The sequence below is a fragment of the Plectropomus leopardus genome, chromosome 20 (assembly GCF_008729295.1).
Source record: "Plectropomus leopardus isolate mb chromosome 20, YSFRI_Pleo_2.0, whole genome shotgun sequence".
NCBI classification, from domain to species: domain Eukaryota; kingdom Metazoa; phylum Chordata; class Actinopteri; order Perciformes; family Serranidae; genus Plectropomus; species Plectropomus leopardus.
In genome coordinates, this window is record NC_056482.1 from 676225 (window position 1) to 697883 (window position 21659).

The 21659-nt window shown below is 39.4% G+C and overlaps 1 protein-coding gene across 2 annotated transcripts in view; it reads right to left on the minus strand.

Annotated features, from left to right (window-relative positions):
* The window catches only part of pam (peptidylglycine alpha-amidating monooxygenase), a 50896-nt gene that overhangs the window by 13627 nt on the left and 15610 nt on the right, over positions 1-21659 (minus strand). The window contains exons 13-20 of one of the 2 annotated variants that reach the window (XM_042509936.1): positions 20755-20858; positions 18150-18343; positions 17154-17198; positions 11757-12032; positions 4162-4291; positions 3257-3373; positions 3066-3138; positions 366-576 (exon numbers count right to left, since the gene is read on the minus strand). In XM_042509936.1, coding sequence (XP_042365870.1) covers positions 366-576; positions 3066-3138; positions 3257-3373; positions 4162-4291; positions 11757-12032; positions 17154-17198; positions 18150-18343; positions 20755-20858 — 1150 coding nt within the window. The remainder of the gene's footprint in view (positions 1-365; positions 577-3065; positions 3139-3256; positions 3374-4161; positions 4292-11756; positions 12033-17153; positions 17199-18149; positions 18344-20754; positions 20859-21659) is intronic. The other variant, XM_042509937.1, reaches the window with a different exon arrangement.

A 21659-nucleotide genomic window follows, 5' to 3' on the forward strand; every position in this document is an offset into this window, starting at 1 on the left:
AAATCACAATCCATGTGCAAAAGACTCACTTCCACACTTTGTGGTTGTCTGAAAGCTACTCTCTTCACGCAACTAAAAATGTTTGGTCCATTGACATTTCCTAGTTTTAAAATACGGCCCAGTTGAATTTGTGAGTGGATGGCCCTTTCCTATGAGATAACGTCCCAAACAAAGGAAATAAACATTGTCAAAAATACCGGCAAAAATAAATAAATAAATAAAAATCCACTTTGCCTCTCAGGGCGTCCAGTATAGATGTGAAATTGTGAAGGGTTGTATGATAAAAACAAACAACTCCATTGTCTCACAAGACTTGCTTAAAAACATCCCAGAGTGTGTGTGTATGTACAGATTCAGATTCCTACCTGCGCCCCACTCGGACAGGTATTCTCCATCAGCAGAGAACTTCAGTATCCTGGCGTTGCAGTAGCCGTCAGACACAAAGACGTTCCCACTCTCAGGGTCCACAGCCACATCAGTGGGCTGGCAGAAGTGGCTGCTGTCACTTCCTGGTGTGAAAGCTTCTCCCAGCGCCAGCAGCACCCGGTCTCTGCCGTCACTGCTCACCTTCAACACCTGATGAGGGAACAGAACGGAGAGTCCTCACAGGTCCTGCTTTATCATGTCTTCACAGATTTAATCTGTGTACTGAATCTCAGTCTGTTCTGAATACATCAGCATCAGACCTGCTGTGTACAGATGACCTTTTATAACAAACTAGTGTAAATAATGTGTAGATGATCAGCTCACTATTATCAAAATGCCAAAGAAATGTATTTCTAAATGTCACATTTGGACCACAGTTTTCATCCTAATATCATGACATGGACACCTGGCATTACCTTTGATTTTCTTGGTGTAAAACAGGAACCGATTTTAAGGTTCAGTATATGAGATTTAGGGGGATATATTGTCAAATATGGAATATAATACAGTGTTTCCTCTACACTCATTTACACCCGCCGCTCCTTCAAATGTCGGGGTTTTTTTTGGTTGTTGTTTTTTTTTTTTTTTAAATTGCAAATACACCACCGCCGCATCACAGCACAGTCCTGCACTGCGTTGGGTGTCGCGAGTGCTGAGGCAGATAACTATCTTGCTCCGTATCTACTCTCCCACCCCCCAACACAACTAACTGGTGCCGACGTTAATTAGCTACTCGCATCCAGGCATCAGGTCGGAGAGTCAGAGGAGTGTCGGCTTGAAAATAGCGTGCAACTTACCGGAGAAAAGGTAGACTTATTAGCTTAAGAAAGCTTATAATAGATTTTATTAGTTAAATAAACATTCGCAAAATATTGATGGCCAGCTAAGGTTACGTAGCTTAAGTTAATTGGGCCCGGTGCCAACTCAACTCAGTGTCGCTAACGTGAGTAAACTAATTGATAGCATTAAGCGATATACACGCCATGATGTAACTGCTGACTGCATTTTCAGATGAGCTTGTTCAGATATTTTTCAAAGAAGAGAAAGACACCTGATGAGGATGGCGCTAGTCAGGTATCATTAGCCTTTTTACTGACTCAAATTATGATGGTTAGGTAAAAAATTATGTTCACACTTGTAATCAAATGTGACGTGAGTGTAAATTATCTAACGTTAATGTTTTATGTAATCGTATAAGACAAGTAACAGACAGGGAGGAGCAGTGCAACAAAGTGAAGGAGAGCAGAGTACAGGAGGGGGAGTGCTAAGTGAAGGAGCAGGAGAGCAAAGTGATGGTGCAGGAGAGAGAGATGAGAGTAGAGGAGAAAAACATAAAGGGAAACACAGGCTATCAGGCTGGGACCCTAAATGGGTTGAAAAAAATATATAAATTAAAAAAAAATTATTGTTTCTATTTGTAGGTGAAGCCTGACTTGAGAAACAGGCTGCAGGGGGATCACCTTGCAGCATGTATGCTGCTGAGCATCAACGGGCCACCTCTTGGGGAATTTCCGTACAACAGAGCCTTAGAGCTGTTCTACAAAAAACCAAGAAAAATCCATTGTTCTGAGCCTGGGTGCAAACTTTGCCACTGATTACAGCCCCATCAAGAAATTATTATTTATTGTTTTTATTATTTTATTGTTGAATTTTTGTTATTATTTTTTATTTTTACATTCAGCCTTTAAAAAGCGTCATTTGTTTACGCCGCCACGGCTCCCCGGAGAGCCTGCCCCCGCTGCTGAAAAAAATCCTAGAGGAAACACTGTAATATAATATAATAAGTATGTTTTCTTTAGTCTATAATCAGCTGAAAAAAAGAATGGTTGTGTTTTTTGTTACCTTAGAATGAGGCGTTTATGTCTAAATAGGGAGCGGGTCCTTGTTTATAGAGATTGCCATGCTGCACCACTGTGTTTCTACTGTAGCCCATAACAGGCAAACCGAACACTGGTGACAGACAGGGACATTCATGTTTTGATGCCCAACTGTGATGAGCAGCATCAAAGTCACACTGGTTTGTAACGTGAAAGTCCTATTTTCTGTTCTTTTTGTTTTACCAGTTTAGATCAGCAAGTCACTTTGTTTTGGGGAAGAAGAGAACTGCTGAGAATTTGGCTCCTGCTAAAAACCTCCACCTTTTGTTGTCTCTTGTGTCTTCCCCTCCCCTCTGTGTCCCCCAACCTCTCTCTTTTCTCTCTCCCTATCCACTCTAACGTTGTGCTGTCCGGTAGCCTTGCCAATAAATCTCAGTGCGGACTGCAACAGGAAGAAGTATGTCAGACTCCTCCTTTGCAGAGCAAATCTGTTATGGCACCTCAAGGCATCCAGACCTCTCATACTGCATGCCTAAGCTGCCGAACAGGACAGGTTTAAAAAAAAAAAAAAAACTCCAAAATGTCTGGATCAGAAAAACACATCACATGATGTAACTGATTTGCTGTACATACTATGCAACACTGTAAACATCTTTTGTTTTTGTAATTTGATGGTTACTTGTATGAGTTAAAAGTTTCAGGAGAGCTGTACATTTCAGCTCATAGTAATTGATAGAAGTCAATGGTAATGATAAAGGACTGGTTGCCTCAAGCTATTTGTTAAACATACTCAGCTGGTCTACAATACTTCCTGCAGCTTACCTGATGAAGAGCCACATCAGTCACCCAGTAATTATTCTTCTTGTCTGTTGTTATTCCATGAGGCAAATAAAACCTGCAACACCACAGATATGGAGACACTTTTCAGTCAGTCTAAGAGATACATGGTTGTCTCTGTTCATGCTCAGCACCCACGGTCATAATAAAGAAAACTGAAACACACTATAACGTACATGTCTCTGCCTGAAGCCTTCAGGATATTGCCTTTAGTTGGATCCACAACCAAAATAGTGGACTGCTGAATAGGACCCAGTGACCTCTGCTGGTATCTGGCCTCGTCGTTAAAAGAGCTAAAAAGACAAAAAAAAGAAATTTTGTTTGTAGTTCCACAAAGTGATGGTTTAAAAAATAAAAGGGATTTTTCATTGGATTTTTGCAGAAAATGAGCTCTATGGCCAAAAAAACATTTGTATTTACACATCATGCTCAGCAAGATGATTTCTACAAATGATTCACAACATGATTTTTGAAGTGTAAATGGAATAAAATGATAAAATATCTTCAGCTTGTGTTAACCCCGGAACTTATTTCAGGCATCTAACCGGAAACCTATTAAAAAATACACTGGGCTCAAGACAAAGGAACTGGAAGAGCTAAAATGCTAACTCATGACTCATATCTGTAGCACTCCGTAATGCACACTGAGAATGGCGGCTCAGTAGCAGAGACAATATGAGAATGAATTATGACACACTTTTAGTCTGTACAGAGTAGCCTGTTTTTGTCAGCCTAGCTGCTCTGACAGTGAGACAATAAGATCTCAATATCAATCATAGTTGTCCGTATATTGCCTATAATGAGAAATATTACCAGCCATTGTCTGAGAATATTTTCAGATACCTTGGCCGTCTATTGTTAAAAGGCTTAAAAATGATGAAATGTGGGCTGTAGCTCAAACCAGATCTTTGCTGTTATTTTTATATTAAATGTAATTATATGTAATCTGGTGAACGGCTGAAAGAGGTGTTGGTGGTAGTGAGCTGTCCAGATAAACAAAATTACATCACAGTTATAACATTTGCATTCAGATTTTCAGAGACAATCAGAATGGATATAATCATGAGTGAACAGTACTTACTCTGCTCCCCAGTGATGGTCACCTCTGTGGAAAATGACCAGGTTAGAATCTGAGTCCAGGGCAAGTCCCGACACCTGACCCAGCTGGAGAGAATCCTGAGGCCACACCAAGACCTGCTCCCAGTGGTAGTCTGCACCACACACACAAACACACACACACACACAAAGACACACACAAACCCACGGGTGAAGGAATTTTCAAAGTGATGTCAAAGGTGATCACTGGCATTCCATAACTGTTAAAAAAACAGGTTTCACATAGTGTCAATTACTGCCTCTCTAACTCGAGTTAATCTCCACGGCAATAATGGATTAGCACACACAAACACAATGTTGCCATGAGTCAACATGATACATATCTATGATAAAAACTGGTGCGTTAATCTAAAAATGTGACACTGGTTGTTTTTCTACCAGCAGATGCTGTATACAGCACTACCCCTACCAAATTCCAAAGAGGCTATTTGGATTTCTGTATGTAAGAGGTTGAAGGGCCGGGTTTTGCTTGAAAACAACTCATTCCTACAATGTGTTGGCTGAACTCATCGGTAGTTCAAAAAGCAAAGTGAAAGACCAGCTGTCAGAGACTGCATGATAAGACTTTAAATATGGTGATTGTGAAAAATGACTTCAAACTTTTTTTTGGTGGTCAGTGTTGCACACACAGTTCCAGAGATAGTTGTGAAACAAATGGAAAAACAGAGGTTCAGACCTTATTTGACTTTGCACAGCAGGCCAGTTACAGTATGAAATGGATATGAATGCCAACTTTGCTTTTTGTGGAAAGATACAGAAATGATCGAACATCCCCCAAATTCCAATGTTGCAGAGGTGTGGGGGGAAAGAGTTTCTATGATATTGTGTCAGGAGAAGAAGGAAGAAGAACATAATCATTTTGCCAAGATGACACAAACACACACACACACACACAAACACACACACACACACACACACATACACACACACACAGTTGAAAAAATTTTAGCCCTGCTGCCACAGCTGGTAATTAGGGGGCGCTGTTGGGCCAACTTGCTAACTTACTGTGTTTTTTTTTTTTGGGGGGGGGGGGGGAGGGGGGTCCTTGCTTTTCAGAAGAGTGTTTTCCACCCATATATACAAATTTCTTCGCAACTGTACTGAAAAGCAGGGGAAGAGTTTTATAAGGATGGTTTGAATATGTCCATATATCAAGACATTTCTTAAAGCTGCTTTGTCTCTTGCCCGTCTGACTTACTGTAGTTGCAGATTACAACATTTGTGAGTTATCATTACAGATAGATGTGACAGCCAAATTGTAATAAACCAGAATTAAACTGAAACTGTGACAGAGAGCTAAAGCAAACTAAGCATGTTACCTAGATTCGACAACCAACTGTATTGCAAAGACATAGTAATGAATGTTGTGGTGTCACTATGAGATACAAAATACCTTAAGTGGACACTAAGGGTTAAAGGCTTGGGAACGAGTTTGCTGCCCTGAGTAGGGAGCTCAAGAATCTTACAGTGTTGTTCATGAATGAGAGTGAGATGGCTGGTGAGAGCAACAGACGGATCAGTGCAGCTTCAGCAGCGATGTGGGAAAAGTTCTGAGCTGTCATGGTGACGTAAGAGCTGAGCATGAAGAAAACTTTTCAAACCAATTATTCTATTGCTGCTTTCACATACTCCTTGGAAATATAGTATTTACCACATTCATGAGTAACAAGCGCATGAATGGCCCTCTAAAGTCGTAATTATGAGTGGGGAATTGGGAAACTTTGATGGTACCCTAGTTGCCGAGTTGTGACGTTTGTGTGGTTTAAATATCACTTTTTGATTAGATGCAAAGTGTAATATGGTATCAATGTTAACTGCTGTCCATGTAGCACAGGGGTATTCAATTAAAATTCAAAGGGGTCCAGTTGCAAAATTCCCTCCCAGCAAAAGGTCCAAACCTCATACCTAAAATCAGAATCACGATTAATTGAACATTTTTACCTCAATTACAATTAATGACTGATTATTTTACTTTTTTTTTTAGTTTGTTTTTATCCCTCATAGTTCACTGACACAGTTTCATGTGACCATGGTGTGTTGGAGTTGTAATAAACATATGATTTATTATTACTTGTTAAACTTTCCAGCATTATATGAAAATTAAAAGCTCAAACAAACTTCAGGTAAATTTAAGAGCATTGTGCTGATAATAGGCCAACTTCTCCTGACTGTGGGTGTGTTGTCAGTGGTACTGCAGCAGCATCTAACCCAGGGGTATTCAGTTAAAATTCAAAGGGGTCCAGTTGCTAAAATTCCCTTCCAGCAAAGATCCGAACCTCATACCTACAATCAGAATCACGATTGATTGAACATTTTTACCTCGATTACAATTATTGAAAGATTATTTTGCGTTTTTTGTGGTTTGTTTTTTGCCTGCATAGTTCACTGACACAGTTTCATGTGACCATGGTGTGTTGGAGTGTAATAAGCATATGATTTATTATCATCTGTTAAACTTTCCAGCATTGTATGAAAATTAAAAGCTCCATCTTAAACAAACTTCAGGTAAATTTAACCACATTGTGCTGATAATAGGCCAACCACTCCTGACTGCAGGACTCTGACGACAACTTCTGTGAAACATCTGTGCTACTAATCATTTTACTCAGGAATTAAAAACTTTTGAGTAGGCCTACTTCTCCTATAGCTGCCAACAGCCTGCCAACATTCCCAGTTAGAGAAAGGGTGAAAATAAGGTCACGTGCTTGTGGGCCCCAGGCCCCCAAAACATTACATCTGCCCCTGGTAATAATAATGAGAGCTCAGTGCAAGCAGAGATACGGAGCGATGTGTCCTGCTGTTTCTAAATAATTCCATCCAAAGTCTGATTAAACCTGAAACTAACACAAAGTGTAGAAGTCTAAAGAAATCACTTTCCACCTCTGCAAATGTGTCTGTTTCAGACACTTTGGTGTTCTGAGGAGAAGCTGTGCTCTGTTTGTCTGTCTCACTGCGCTGCTGTCGGGCCATCAGCTATTTGATCCACGATGATGAAACGCTGTGGCAGTCAAACATTTAGCTGTTCTAGAGTCAAAGTCGTTCACTTTTTTACATGATTGCTCAACACTTCTGCCCTCCCTGTGTTTTGGCATGAGATTTTCCTCGATGTCATGAGAGCGTGAGACAGAGCCCAAAAGCATGAGATGCACAGCAGATGCGTGGGAGTTGGCAGCCCCCGTGGGGAAAGGGTTTACAGAATTTTTAAATAACCGAAATACCCAACATGGGCGAGATTGTGTCGGTTAGAGGTTCTGAATGTTGGTTTCGATTATTTTTCGATTAATTGCCCAGCACTACTCCTTAAAACATATTGTTCTCATTTTTACATTTTATTACAACTTGGCCACAGGTCCGAATAGGACGAAGTTTTGGTCCAGATCCGGACCGCGGTCTGCCAGTTGGTGATGCCTGATGTAGCGTGACCTAGATTAAATATTAAAAAATATAAATATATGTAATACATAAAATATATATAGCCCTAACCCTAACAAAGTCAGAAGATCGACTTCCCAACTTGGAAACTATGACCTTCCGCCATCACACGAATCCAGTATATAGTCCAACCCTCAACTATGGTCATAAGCTTTGAGTAGTGATCTGCAGAATGGAACTCTGAGTTATATCACAGACTGCTGATAAATGGCTCACTCTACATTCATGTCCTGTATCTGTGTCACAAATGTCTTGCCAATGCCCCGCCCCTTCCCACCTCATCTCCAGAGAACGACTGTGAGCTGGCATCAAGGTGGCTAAGAGGAGACATCAGCAGAGACTGGAGAAAGACCTCAACAGCAACAGCAATAATAATATGTGGCAGGAGATTCAAAATCTCACAGGCTACAAAAGCAGGAGTACCCCCATCATATGTAAGGCTACACTGCCGGATGAGCTGAACGCATTTTACACTTGCTTTGACCTCCTTAAGGACTCAGCTGTGAAGTCTACTCCACCTCCAGAGGACCGGCCACTCTCAGTGACCACAGCAGACGTGAATATAACGAGTCCACAGGCCTTGACAATATTCCTGGACTTGTACTAAACTTGTGCTGGGCAGCTTGTTAATGTTATAACATCGTCCCTGTACGTAAAAAGTCTGCTGTGTCTAGTCTTAATGGCTACCGCCCTATGGCTCTTATACCCATCCTGATGAAGTGCTTTGAGAAACCAGTTCTCCAGCACATCAAAGACAACATCCCTGCCAGTTTGGACCCTCACCATTTTGCTTTCAGAACCAACAGATCCACAGAGGATGCCATATCTACTGCTCTTCACTCAGTCTTCATTCACCCGGAGAATGAGAACAGCTACATTAGGATGCCATTTGTTGATTTCAGCTCAGCATTCAACACAATCTCTCCCATGAAGCTGATTGGAAAACTTAACACTCTGGGCTTCAGTACAACACTCTGCAACTGGATACTGGACTTCCTCACATGCAGACCCCAGGGAATTCAAATTGGCAGTCACACCTCCTCTACATTAGTGCTCAACACTGGAGCCCCCCAGGCAGGGCGTAAAATTAACTTTTTATCTCATCTGCCATTGGCTAGTGACCTCCAAAAATTTACGGGCCAAATAAAAAAATCATGCCTTATTTGATTTAAAATGATTACCATACGTTTTTATCATGAAAATCCAACTTAAGATTCACTTAAAGAATACAGTTATGTACAGATAAAATTAGATTATTGATTATTATTTTATTAGGTTAAACTTCATTTCAAGGTGACTGCTGCATCATCACGTATTAGAAATATTCACAAGTGCAACCTTTGACATTGACTGAGTGAGCCAAATGTCTGTCTCACAGCTTTAACAGGAACGTTCCGTTTAACCCGCAGGAAAAGGGAAAAGAATAAAAAAACATCAGCTGGGATTGAGTCTAAATGAAATGAACTCCATAGGCCATAGGTATTTTTCTAGAATGCTATATGACTACAAGTGCATTTGCATCTGACTTTTTTTAAAGTTAGGCCTCCTTAACTCTACTGTCCTGGTGACTGAGATTGAGTAAATTATATATAAAGTTACATATTACTTAGCATTCATAAGATTATGTAAACAGGAGACAGCAGCCGACGAAAAGCATCATTGACGTTTATGTTTCTTTAACAAATGTACAACTGTTCCCGCAAATTTTACAGTGACTTAAGAGTTAAAACACTTACGCGCAGAGCCACTTGAAGTCGGCCATCGGCCTTCCCTTCTTGGCCAATGCGTGTACCCTGTCCTGAACATGGTGAAAAGTTTTCACTTACAGACTGCAAGGTTTTTAAGCTATGACTGTGGCATTTTGACTTTTTATGGTCCCTAATACTTTCCAATTCGATTCCAACATCTGATTTGGCAACAACTAGCATCGGTTGATATCAGCATCTAAGCTAGCAGTCAAAAAGACGCAACAAAATGGGGAACAAACATCAAATTTGTACTGTATAAAGTGTTGAATTGTTTTGAATCATATTTTTTTCATCCACACAACATTTACGACACTTCAAACAAGGTGGGGATATCAAAGAAGAGACGCCCACTTCGAAGACCAGAAGTAAGTAGTTTCCCCATGTGACTGTTTTATGCACTTCCATATACTTTGCACATTCAACTGTTTTAAATTCAAAAGTTTGTTCTTTTATTGGCATTCCACTTGCTTTATATGAGATAATTTCCTTTATTTGTGTCTCACCTGCTTATACATATGGTTATCTCTTTTACTGTTGTTTTTACCTGCTTTGATGAGCTTAATTCTCTTATCTACTTATTTATTAAATAACCTGGGAAGCATTTTGTGCTTAAGCTTGAAAAGTGCTATATAAATGAAGTTTTTTATTTTATTATTATTATTATTATTATCATTATCATTATACCATCATTCATCTTCTGTATAGAGTATCTTTGGTTACATTAGCAAAGCACTCAAGTCACTCTTAAGCTGCTTGACATCAATTGTTTGTCATGGTTGGCCATCAGCTGACAAAAAAATATCCATCACATTCATAAGAGTTTAGGGTGGCCAATCCAGAATCCATGACAGGACTTTTAATTGCAGTTCACTCACAGACTCTAGTGATTTGACAGACCTTGACAGGTTTTGTCAGGGAGAAAGAGGAAAGAACTGAGAGTCCAGATGTACACAGCTGTTTGAAACAATCAACATATTATTCAAATGTTGCTCAGGCCTCTGCAGATTGTGTGCAGGCTAGAACACACTGTCCAGAATATAGAGCAAGATATCAGCTTCCTGAAGTATCCAAACTTTAGGAGTAGTGGACAGTCATCTGATGTCTGTGTCATCTCAAGTATGCATAGTATAAAGTCTATTTTATTCTATTATAATACTGATGACATGGCCCCTTCCTATTTTCATATAAACTGAGTGATTTTGGGTTGTCTCAGATGAAAGATAACCAACATGAAAGAAACATTGTTATATCTTTGGTCGTAGCTTTAAAACGGTGGTACTACGTTGCACAGTGAGAGATGTTCAAGAATGGCTGTTGTCGTATGATTAAAGACAGCCATGACCATCTTATTGTGTTACTGCTGTTACGACCTACATCTACTGACCAACCAACAGAGATGCAGCATGAAATGACGCACTGATCAGCGCAACACTAAATGCTAGTAGGTGCTAATATTTACTCTGAGGTCTCGTTGCAAAGTTAGCATGCCATGGTGGCCTCTTTTCCACAGCAGCATTCACGTCCACATTCTTCTCCTCTTTTTCTGACTTTTTCTGACACACATAAATGCCACTTTAGTGAGAGCGCCATTTGTTTGTTTACATTTTGCTCTCACCATTACAGCGGTGTAGATGGATGATGCACCCTAAGGACATTTTGTTCTTGCTTGATGACGACAATAGACCTATGTCATAGCCAAAGATTCAATAGGTGATGTCATCGTACGGTCTGCACACATCAAACTTGAGGTTGTACCCAGGTTTATTAATAGCCATGTTGCACACTGTAGCTTGCACTATATTTAAAAGATTGTAAAAATCTCACAGTCTACAGGAGGCTTTAGTCCGTCAACCTCTTGTCAAGCTGGATTTATTTTTTCTGCTTCTTTTGCAAATTGGAAGATTGGTCATTTTGTTTTGGATTATTCAGGACTGTTGTACCCCAGTGTAAACAGAGCAGTCATCAACCCACTCGCCCACCTGTGCTTCAACAGAATTAAAGGTTCCCTGTAGATTTCAAGTGCATGCCTACATGGACTCATTTGCACATGCATACAGGCCGGTGGGGCAATACTCGTTCCTGAATTATCAGCACAGTGAAAAAAAAAAGAAAAAAGAAAGGGATGATGCGACAGATGTGAAGAGGAAACACAGGAGAAATATGGAGAAACTTTTCTCAGAGTAAAGAACTGATTTAACAGAAAGGTGTACTTGACTAGCTTTTATTGGTATAAATAACTTACTTCTATTTTAAGGTCTTTAATAGCACAATGTACTGTGCGTGTCTGTGTTTGTTTGAGTTTGAGAAGAGTGGAGTACGCAAGAAAGCGGGGATGTTTTGCAGCATCAATAACAAAAATAAAATAGCGTTGAGGACCCACCTTGTCCTTCAGCTAGCAGCTTGCTTCTCGGCGGCTTGGCCGTGGCCTCAAGCTGGTGGAATTTGTGGACTCTGTCCCTCACCAAAACAGGATCTTCCCTGGTTTGGAAGGCTAGTCTGGCACTGGGAGAGCCCAGGTCTTTCTTTTGCATTAAGCTATCAATCTGAGCAACCAAGTCGGCCTGGGCTCTCTGCAGCTCGCTTGGGTTGTACTTATGAATGTGAACTATGTCCTTGCTCTGTCCTAGCAGCTTGGACATTAGAGAATAGAGGTCACCTGCACAGACAGACAGAGAAGGACAGCAAAGAGTAGAAATAAAGGACAAGGAGAGTGGAGGCTACAAAGGTTTGCTATACACGGCAAATGTAAGACTGTTGTAAAGAAGGCTGGTGAAATATTCATTGGGACAGTTATATCGAAAAGAGAAAATGCAATAAATATTAATGTCCAGGACATCGCCTAGAGTGTCAAGAGACACTTCCCAGCTGAAAATTGGGTTGAGAAGAGCACTTTAGAGCTAGCTCTACAGAAAGAAAGTTGTTAGCCAGCAGGAAACAGCAGAGAGAAGAATGGACAAAAATGTCATGCAATTTAATGCTGACACTGCAAAAGCTTAATACAGTACAACCTGTTGTATGTTTTGCATATATGACAGAACACACTAATCATTTTAAAGACTCATAAGATGTTATTCTCTTGACCTCTGACCCACCAACACATACTGAGTCCTATCTTACAACAGGCTCAAAGTGCTACAAAGCACAGCTCAGACACGTTTAGACGAGAACGGCCCTACTAGAAACAGAAAAGTCTTCCCTCTGTGATAAAAAAATTAAAATAAAAATGTGTTCATATGATAACATTGTGAAAATAATCATTGTGCACAGGGATACGCAAAAAAAACGAAATCACTGTAATATGCATGCCAGGCCAGCAGTTGTCGGTGTAACACAGAAGAACACCACGCACATGCATGAAGTGCAGCTGTGACATCATTGTTCTCAAAGGATCCGCATATTGCCAGGTCACACTGCGGCAAAAGGGGTAGCTTTTTCACAAGATTACACTCTGGAACCTGGTGTGAAATGTTTGCGTTTTCAGGCTCCTAAAATGAGGTACAAGGTGGATTTATTCGTTCATATGACAACAGCGTATGAACGAAAGGCCAGATCACAACAAAGTTTAACGTTTCATGCAAGAACCATTGCCGTGTGAACGGCCCCTTAGACTGATGCAGTTTTCATTTTTGTTGTGTAAGTAGCAAATATACTCATGCCAATCTGTATGCTAATGGACATGTAAGTCCTAAATTGAGGTAAGGTCAGGCACACTGTTGGGGTATTGCTAAACTGAGGCAGCAGAAAGTGATTGCACCATTGACCAACAATAACCTGAACTAGTCAAAACAGCGCAGTATCTCCCAGCTATTTAAAGGGCACATTATTCAGATAGTAAAATGCACTGACAGGCAGCTTCACAACACGCATACAATCTGCTTGTTACAAACACAGGGATGCACATATGGGATGCAGGTAAAATACATTATTAATCGGGAAAATATGAATGACATTATGTAAAATGTGAACGTAGCAGAGATCAGAGCAGAGCAGCAGAGTTGCTGTCTGACTCCACATGAAGAGAGACACTCTACACATTTGCGCATGAGAAGCATAACTTCATTCATTACTTCAAAAGCTAAAAGTTGGGCTCTGTTTCCTCTGTCAAGTTTAGAACTGCAGTTTTTAGTTTGGCTGCCACTTGCTGACCCATTTATCTGAATCTAACAGATAAATAGTAACGTGGCAGGTGCAGGCACACCTGGCTTTTAAAGGGAATGGGAGATCACACTAATTGGCTGAATTTATGTGACGCCTTAGGGACTAAATACTTTGCCTACTAAATCACAAGCCTGTTTTACACTGCCTATTCAAGGCAGAAATATGGCCCCATCATGCCGGCTCGCTGTTCTGTATATAACATACGATTGTGGATAGGGCGGACAGAGTGGTCTCACTTTTGAGCCACCATGTGAGGTAGTAACAGCACCAAAATGATCTCTGTATAAACACTACAGTCATGAAAATGGGACCATGAGTCAGACGGGTGTGATGTTTTGATGGCGAATTATGTATGTAACCCACTGTGGGAGATTTTAAAAGTAGCTGTTTAGCATAGCATTTAGCAGCTAACACTAAGAAGAACAGTGAGCATAAATGTCCAAAAATTGGGAAAACAATGAGATTTAGGAGCTCTTTACCCTCTGAGCAGAGGACGAGATCAGCTGTCATATAACAGAGACGGTAAATGGATGTTTCTGACATGTTATGTCATTGTTATTGTTTAGAAAGTGCTGAGTGTGTACATTAAAAACTGTATACTCTGAGGCAGGAATTCAGATTTTTAGAAGATTAAAACAATACAACCTAGTGCTAATCAATGCTAACTAAATGCCATACATAATCCAAAATATACTTGCTTAATATGAAAGAACCCCTAATAGGCTGAGCAGATGGGGTGCGGAGAAATGGATGAGACCTCAAAAGGTGTGTGAGATGTTCCAATATTTACTGGAAAAGGAAGTAATACACCTGAGCAGCCTTGCCTTGTTCCTACGGGTAAATCAGGACTTCAGCTTCTTTTGTATTCACAGTCTAGCTCTTGCACTCACTACCAAAAAACTAATATCCATAGGTTAGGGCTGCAAATGTACATCTACTGAGAATATTCAAGAAAAGTGCCCTCAGAATCAGCTCTCTCTCTTAACCATGACAGTCTGACATAATGCCATCACTGTGGATACTGCAGCAAGCAGACAGTCAGCCCCATGCTTCATCTCACTTCTTTTAACCCACTCAGACTACACAATGACGGGATAAAAACCCTGCCGGAGGTCTCTCTGTATGGGTTAATGTGTGTCAGTTCACTCTCCTTCACAATCCTCCTACTGAGCAGGGTTGGACACACATTCCTGGCTTTAGTGAAGTGGCATTAATGCCAGGAATAGGAATGAATTCAATGATACGGATATTTAAACATTTCATTGATCAACAGAGAGAGACAGAAGGAAAGTGCACATATGGGCAATCAAGAGAAGAGGAGCCTGTCATGCATATGGACAGTGTGTGACTTGGAACTGAGGCTCTGTTATCTGGTATTATTGGACGTAACTGGGTGTAATTCTCATGTTCATTAAGTAAGCCTACTACACTATCAATGTCACATGAATGGGTCAAATGCAGATCAAGTTCACACTGAGTCAGCCTTCATCATACAAACATCTGCTGTTTGAGGGCGGTATTGCTATCAGACAGTACTATCTTACTGAAGATAGAAGTTGGCATATGGTGTATATGTAGCCCCTGAAGGAACAAGAAATTTCAGTACAGGCAAAGTAGGTCTGAAGTCTTTTTTGAGTGCCTTCTGTTCATCTAAATTAAACAATACAAAAATAAATAAATTTAGGGTGCAAAAAAACTCAGTGTGTGTCTGGGCCCTTACACTGTCGGGAAGGAGAAAAAGTTGCACTGACGCTACATGTGGGTGTGTTGTCAGTGGTACTGCAGCAGCATCTAACCCAGGGGTATTCAATTAAAATTCAAAGGGGTCCAGTTGCTAAAATTCCCTTCCAGCAAAGGTCCGAACCTCATACCTACAATCAGAATCACGATTGATTGAACATTTTTACCTCGATTACAATTATTGAAAGATTATTTTGCGTTTTTTTGTGGTTTGTTTTTTGCCTGCATAGTTCACTGACACAGTTTCATGTGACCATGGTGTGTTGGAGTGTAATAAGCATATGATTTATTATCATCTGTTAAACTTTCCAGCATTGTATGAAAATTAAAAGCTCCATCTTAAACAAACTTCAGGTAAATTTAACCACATTGTGCTGATAATAGGCCAACCACTCCTGACTGCAGGACTCTGACTACAACTTCTGTGAAACTTCTGTGCTACTAATCATTTTACTCAGGAATTAAAAACTTTTGAGTAGGCCTACTTCTCCTATAGCTGCCAACATTCCCAGTTAGAGAAAGGGTGAAAATAAGGTCACGTGCTTGTGGGCCCCAGGCCCCAAAAACATTACATCTGCCCCTGCTAATAATAATGAGAGCTCAGCGTGAGCGGCTGGACGAGACACATGCATCAGGACACAAATAATTCATCCAAAGTCTGATTAAACCTGAAACTAACACAAAGTGTAGAAGTCTAAAGAAATCACTTTCCACCTCTGCAAATGTGTCTGTTTCAGACACTTTGGTGTTCTGAGGAGAAGCTGCGCTCTGTTTGTCTGTCTCACTGCGCTGCTGTCGGGCCATCAGCTATTTGATCCACGATGATGAAAAGCTGTGGCAGTCAAACATTTAGCTGTTCTAGAGTCAAAGTCGTTCACTTTTTTACATGATTGCTCAACACTTCTGCCCTCCCTGTGTTTTGGCGTGAGATTATCCTCTGTGTCATGAGAGCAGTCCGCCAATTTGTGATGCCTGATCTAACCGCACCAAAGTGACATTTGCAGGTATGTTACCTGCTGTTTAAAATGGTGCAGATGAGCAGCTCACTCGCTGTCTAGTCTGTAAACAGACGTTAGCAGTGAACATTCATCCCTGACTAATATTTGTTCAGCCGCTCATCTAACAAGATAAGGTGCACAACGAGACGCATGTTCACTGTTTGTATGTTTGATAAGAAGGAGAGTGACCTTACTGCTTCATGAAAGATTTGACTATCACAATAAGGTCTCCAGCTCCAAAGACAGATTGCTAACAGTATCATCAACTAGGAGGTCACATCATGAAACAAAAAATATATAAAATACAAATTCTCTTTTTTCCACAAAGGAGAACGCAAGAAAAGTTTTGTCAGACTATAAGAAGAGATATGTGATATATACGCTGCTACAGTACATACATGCTGTGTCAAAAAAAAGTAATTTCCTGTCAGTTCACCTTTAATCTATGTCAGATGAATGCTACACACATCTCCATTAATTAGGTCTACACAAGAGACATTAACTAATTCATATTAACCATGCTCTTCAGCCTTGTTAGCTCCCAAAATGTGAATCAAATGCAGTAGAACCCAGACAGAGGCTAACTGTTACCATAAGTTCACTCTAAATTGTAATACATATTTAGTTGAGTGAAAAAATGTCACAGAAATCATAAATTCTAAATTAGTACATTATGTTCTCTAGTAATCTTGTCATCTTTACTTAATGGTTGCAAAGATGCCAGCAGCAGAGCAATAACAGACTGAATTACACATTGGGGATGAAATGGGAATCCAGTTTTGTGGTGGAAAAAAAACTGCTCAAAGTCCAGGGGAATAAATAGTTTTGCCACCTGGTAAAAACCTTTGTAAAGTGGTACAGCTCATTATCTTTCAACTCACCCTGATCCAGAGCATGCTCGGCTTGGTTTGGTCTTTCTTGATGATCTTTGGAGGAAAAGTTTAGTTAGACAGGTTGTTTTGGAAAAATGTAAATCATGTAAGCTCAAGTGTTAAAAGTGAGTATGAAGCTTTCATTGGCACACATTCCCTTTCTACCCAACAGGGGAAAAAAATTAATCCTTTAAACCTTTGAAACCTGAGAATATGTTTTGGCATAGCCCTGAAATGAGCAAAAAAATAGTAAATATGTTACAAGAAAATTACCTGAAAATATGAAAAAAACGACCAAAAACAAACAGAATTGAAATAAATTTGATTAGAAAGTTATTATAATTATAAATATATTTTTCTGGACATTTTTCCCTATTTTCAATTATTTTCTAATAATACTCCATTAAAAAAAAAACAAAAAACATTTTTTAGGTAAAATTTCTTGCAATGTGTGGTACATTTCTTGCCATGTTGGTCATTTGCCTTTTTTCCCCATGTTTCTCAAAGAAAGCAAACCAATTTGCTTCATTTTTAAAGGGTCATAGCTTGTAAAAGGCATCTGAGTACAGCACAAAAAAACTGATGTCAATCCAGGTTTCAAGGGGTTAACCCCTGGATTGAGATCAGTTTTTTGTGCTGCACTCAGATGCTTTTAAACAAGAATTTATAACCTCTAAAAGGGTTTGATTTCTTCCAAAAACATGAAAAAAAGAGTAACTTGGTGAAACATGTCCTATAAATTCTCACGAGGATATGACCTGAAAATAAACTGGGGAATTATAATTTTATATTTATACTACATTTTTGTTTTTTGCTTTTATTTTTTTTCTTTTAATCTTTTTCATTTTTTGGTTCTTACTTTCAGGTAATTTTTTTTGTAACATTTTACTAATTTCTGCTCATTTTGGGCTTTTTTCTGTTAAGTTTTTCATTGATCTAAATGCTAAAATGAAAACAAATGGATTAACAGTCTTCAAACATGAACAAAATTAGGAGCCTTAGCACCTGCTGAGTTTCCCATATGCATCATAGAGTCCATGTCAGCTGGAATGACAGCGATGGGCACGTTGGCCTCAGCTGGAATCTGCTCAAACAGCTCTTTGGAGCCGGGCTCCATGCAGTTCATGTATGGGATGGCGTGCTTGCTGTCCATGTAGTACATTATATAGAAGTTGCACATTTCATCATCAGAGGTACCACTGCAGACAAAATAGAAAAGAGCCAGGTTATGAATGCATCACTCATTGTACTATACATGAAAATGGAGGAGCACTTCTATATCTGTATCATTAACCCTTTAATATTATGCACACTTGTATCATTCTGCACACAAAATTCACCTTTCAAAATCAAGCGTTAAAAAATATTATACATTGACATGATTTTCTGCTTTCATTAAGTTGATCATAAATATCAAATATTAATTAATGATGAATATTTGATACGATGCCAATGTTTTTAGATAGACTCAAAAGTGAATTATTTTCAATATACTACATGCTAAGCAAAACATTTTTGTACGATGATAGCCTGGAATATGCCAATGATTAGCAGCAACATTGAGTGTGACAGTGCACCTAGTGGAAATAGCATGTATTTTCTCTATATGCCAAATATGGTAAAACTGAGGTCATCGGGTGGAAAATAATAAAAATGACTAATTCCAAGGCAAAAACCCAGAATGACTCCCAGAAATAATACAATGCATGTTTTTATGCTTTGATGGTTGTGGGATCAAAAATTGCAGTTTGAATGGGTTTCAGTGGCACACTTTTTCCTTGGTTGATCGGCCTCTCGAGGACATTTCGCCACATAAGATAGTTTTACTGTTTTAATGCTCATGTTTAACCACTGTCATTATATCTACATTATTAATGATTATTGTTAGATTATATTGTTTTTGCCAAGTGCCAATAGTCATTCCTACAATACTGTCACATCAAAAAGGGAACTTGCAAAAAACATTTGTAATGTTTGATTCTGTCTCCCAGTTCTAGCATTAATCAAGTGCTTTTGTGGAGATATAAAAATATAGAGATAAAAATCATGTATCCAGATATAGCCTAAAAATATCCCAATATAATGTTCACTCTATATCGCCCAGCCCTAGTTATGCCTTTGTTAAAGTTTACAAAGCGCTGTATATGTTCTATGTCACAGGAGAGGCCTATGGGTTTTTTTATGTCACGTCCATCATGCCTCATTTTGTTGCGCAATGCCAGAAGCTATTTAAAATCCCACACTGGAGCGACATTATGCCACCGTTGTTTGGTTCTGTGTGAAAATGCAAAGGTGACATAAAGCAGCCCAATAACACAATCTCTGTGTAAAAAGGGCCATATAAAAAGACAACAATTTACACTAACATTCACACGTACAGGTATTTTAGTTACTAATTAACCTGCATGTCTTTAGACAGATATTCCTGGTAGATGACTTTATAACATGGACATTTAAAAGTACAGTAATAAAAGGTGTAACATAAATCTTACCCTGCTGTATCCCAAACTTACCTAAACCTAAATGTAAATCAGACAATGGTACACTGTTTTGGGACTGTCCTCTGATTTATCCCTTCTGGTCAAGAATTTCTTTATTTTTTCAGAGGTTTACCATAAGACTCTCGCTCCAGACAGAGATCTGGCCTTCTTTGGATGCTCTGAGAACTCTTTAATTCTCCCTTAATGCATTCAAAATACCCTGATAATAGGCAAGGTACTACCAAAAAACTCATCCTCAAAGACTGGAAGACACCTATCCTACCATGCTTTAGAAAATGGTAACATGAAATTACTCCAGTTGTGCACATGGAGAAGCTGCAATTTAATTATTTAAAAAGTCAAGATAAATGGGAAAAATCCTGGGGTCCCTTTGTACAACACTTTGACTCAATCCGACCTCATCTTTGTGTACAGAGAATAGATCTTTATTGTCCACCAGGGTGGAAATTGCATGGCTCAGGACACATAGCTCAGGATGTTCCTTCCTGTATTTCAGTCCTATATTTCTGTATTTATTTCATTTACACCAAACCCTGGTGGCGGTATGAACTATTATGAGCTGGTTATGATAAACTATAATTTTTTTTTAGTTAGCAGTAACTCTCCTCCTGGATGTGTGTGTACGTCTGGGTCTGTGTGCGAATGCGTGAGAAAGTACTTTTAAGTTTTTGTGTCATCATTTATGTGTGGTTTACATCCTCACAATTTGCAAATGAAAATAACATTTAAAAGTACAGTATAACATGATAATTTTGGGACACAGACCGTGCATTTTTAACAGTTGTGGTTTAGGTCTGAATGGCTGGTTATAATACTTAAGTGCACACAGTACAATATTTACAAAGCTGTAGAACTGCATGACCAATCAGACAGCAAGTGTAAAGAAACACAAGGTGTGGCAGAGAAGAGCGCATGACCGGAGTAAAGCCTCAGTGCCTGTCTATAATAAATGCCTGTTAGCTGTATTTCAGTACAAAGAGAGATCAGAGAGAGCAAACCAGAGCATGTTTATTATTTAAGTAGTCTGAATAGAACCAAGGACAAACCACAGAGACATAAGGTACTTTTGGTTTATAGGTAGGTGCACTGGGTAATATAACAGAACTCACCCGATATACGTTTTGGAGGTTCTGCCTTCCCCAGAAAACACACATCTGGCTGCAATGGTGTCACCATACTTCACATTCAGTTCCTGGTTAACAGGATAGAAAGCCTACAGAGGAAAGACATTATTGGGGTAATTCAGATGTATAAGTCAAAAAATGCAAATAGTCTAGTGAATATTAATTTCTTAAAGAACTGGGAGCAACTTAGAGAAGCTTAGGGACAATAGGCAGGTTTCCATTAAGCCTCAAATTGCACAAATTGAAACTAGGAATATAAAATGCACCGAATGGAAACACATCAATTTCAAAACAACTCCCATTTCTAGCAAAAATAATTTATCCTTGCATGAGGTGGCATTTCAGGTGATTGGAAAAGGCAATATTTGGCAGAACTGCAATGGAAACACTTTTTTGGCTTTTCTAGGTCACGTGATGCTATGGCTATGTGCTTGTCAGTAGGAACTGGCTCCCTCATGATACAGCAGCTACAATAGGTGTTACTGCATCACATAACTCTTCAAAAGTTGAGCGGATCATCCGAAGTTTTGAATCCACAATTCCTCTGTGAAATCGTGGACTATCACCTCCCAGAAATCTCTTATACATGGTCGCTTCCACGTATAAGGGGCTTGCCTTTCCATTAAGGCTCCATAACACGCTTACGTGGCCTTGAATTGAAAATAATGACAGCTAGTGTGGTGGCTGCAATAGAAATAAAACTGTTAATGTTTTGAACATCCATCACCATGATTTTTGGATTGTTATCACCAGAGGAGAGGTTGCATAACATCACGCAGTGGAAACGCAGTCATCTCAAAATTGTGTTTCATCGACATTTCGGGGTTATTGCTTAAATTTTGTGCAAATCTGTAATGGAAACCTGCCAACATACCAGTGCAATAATTTGG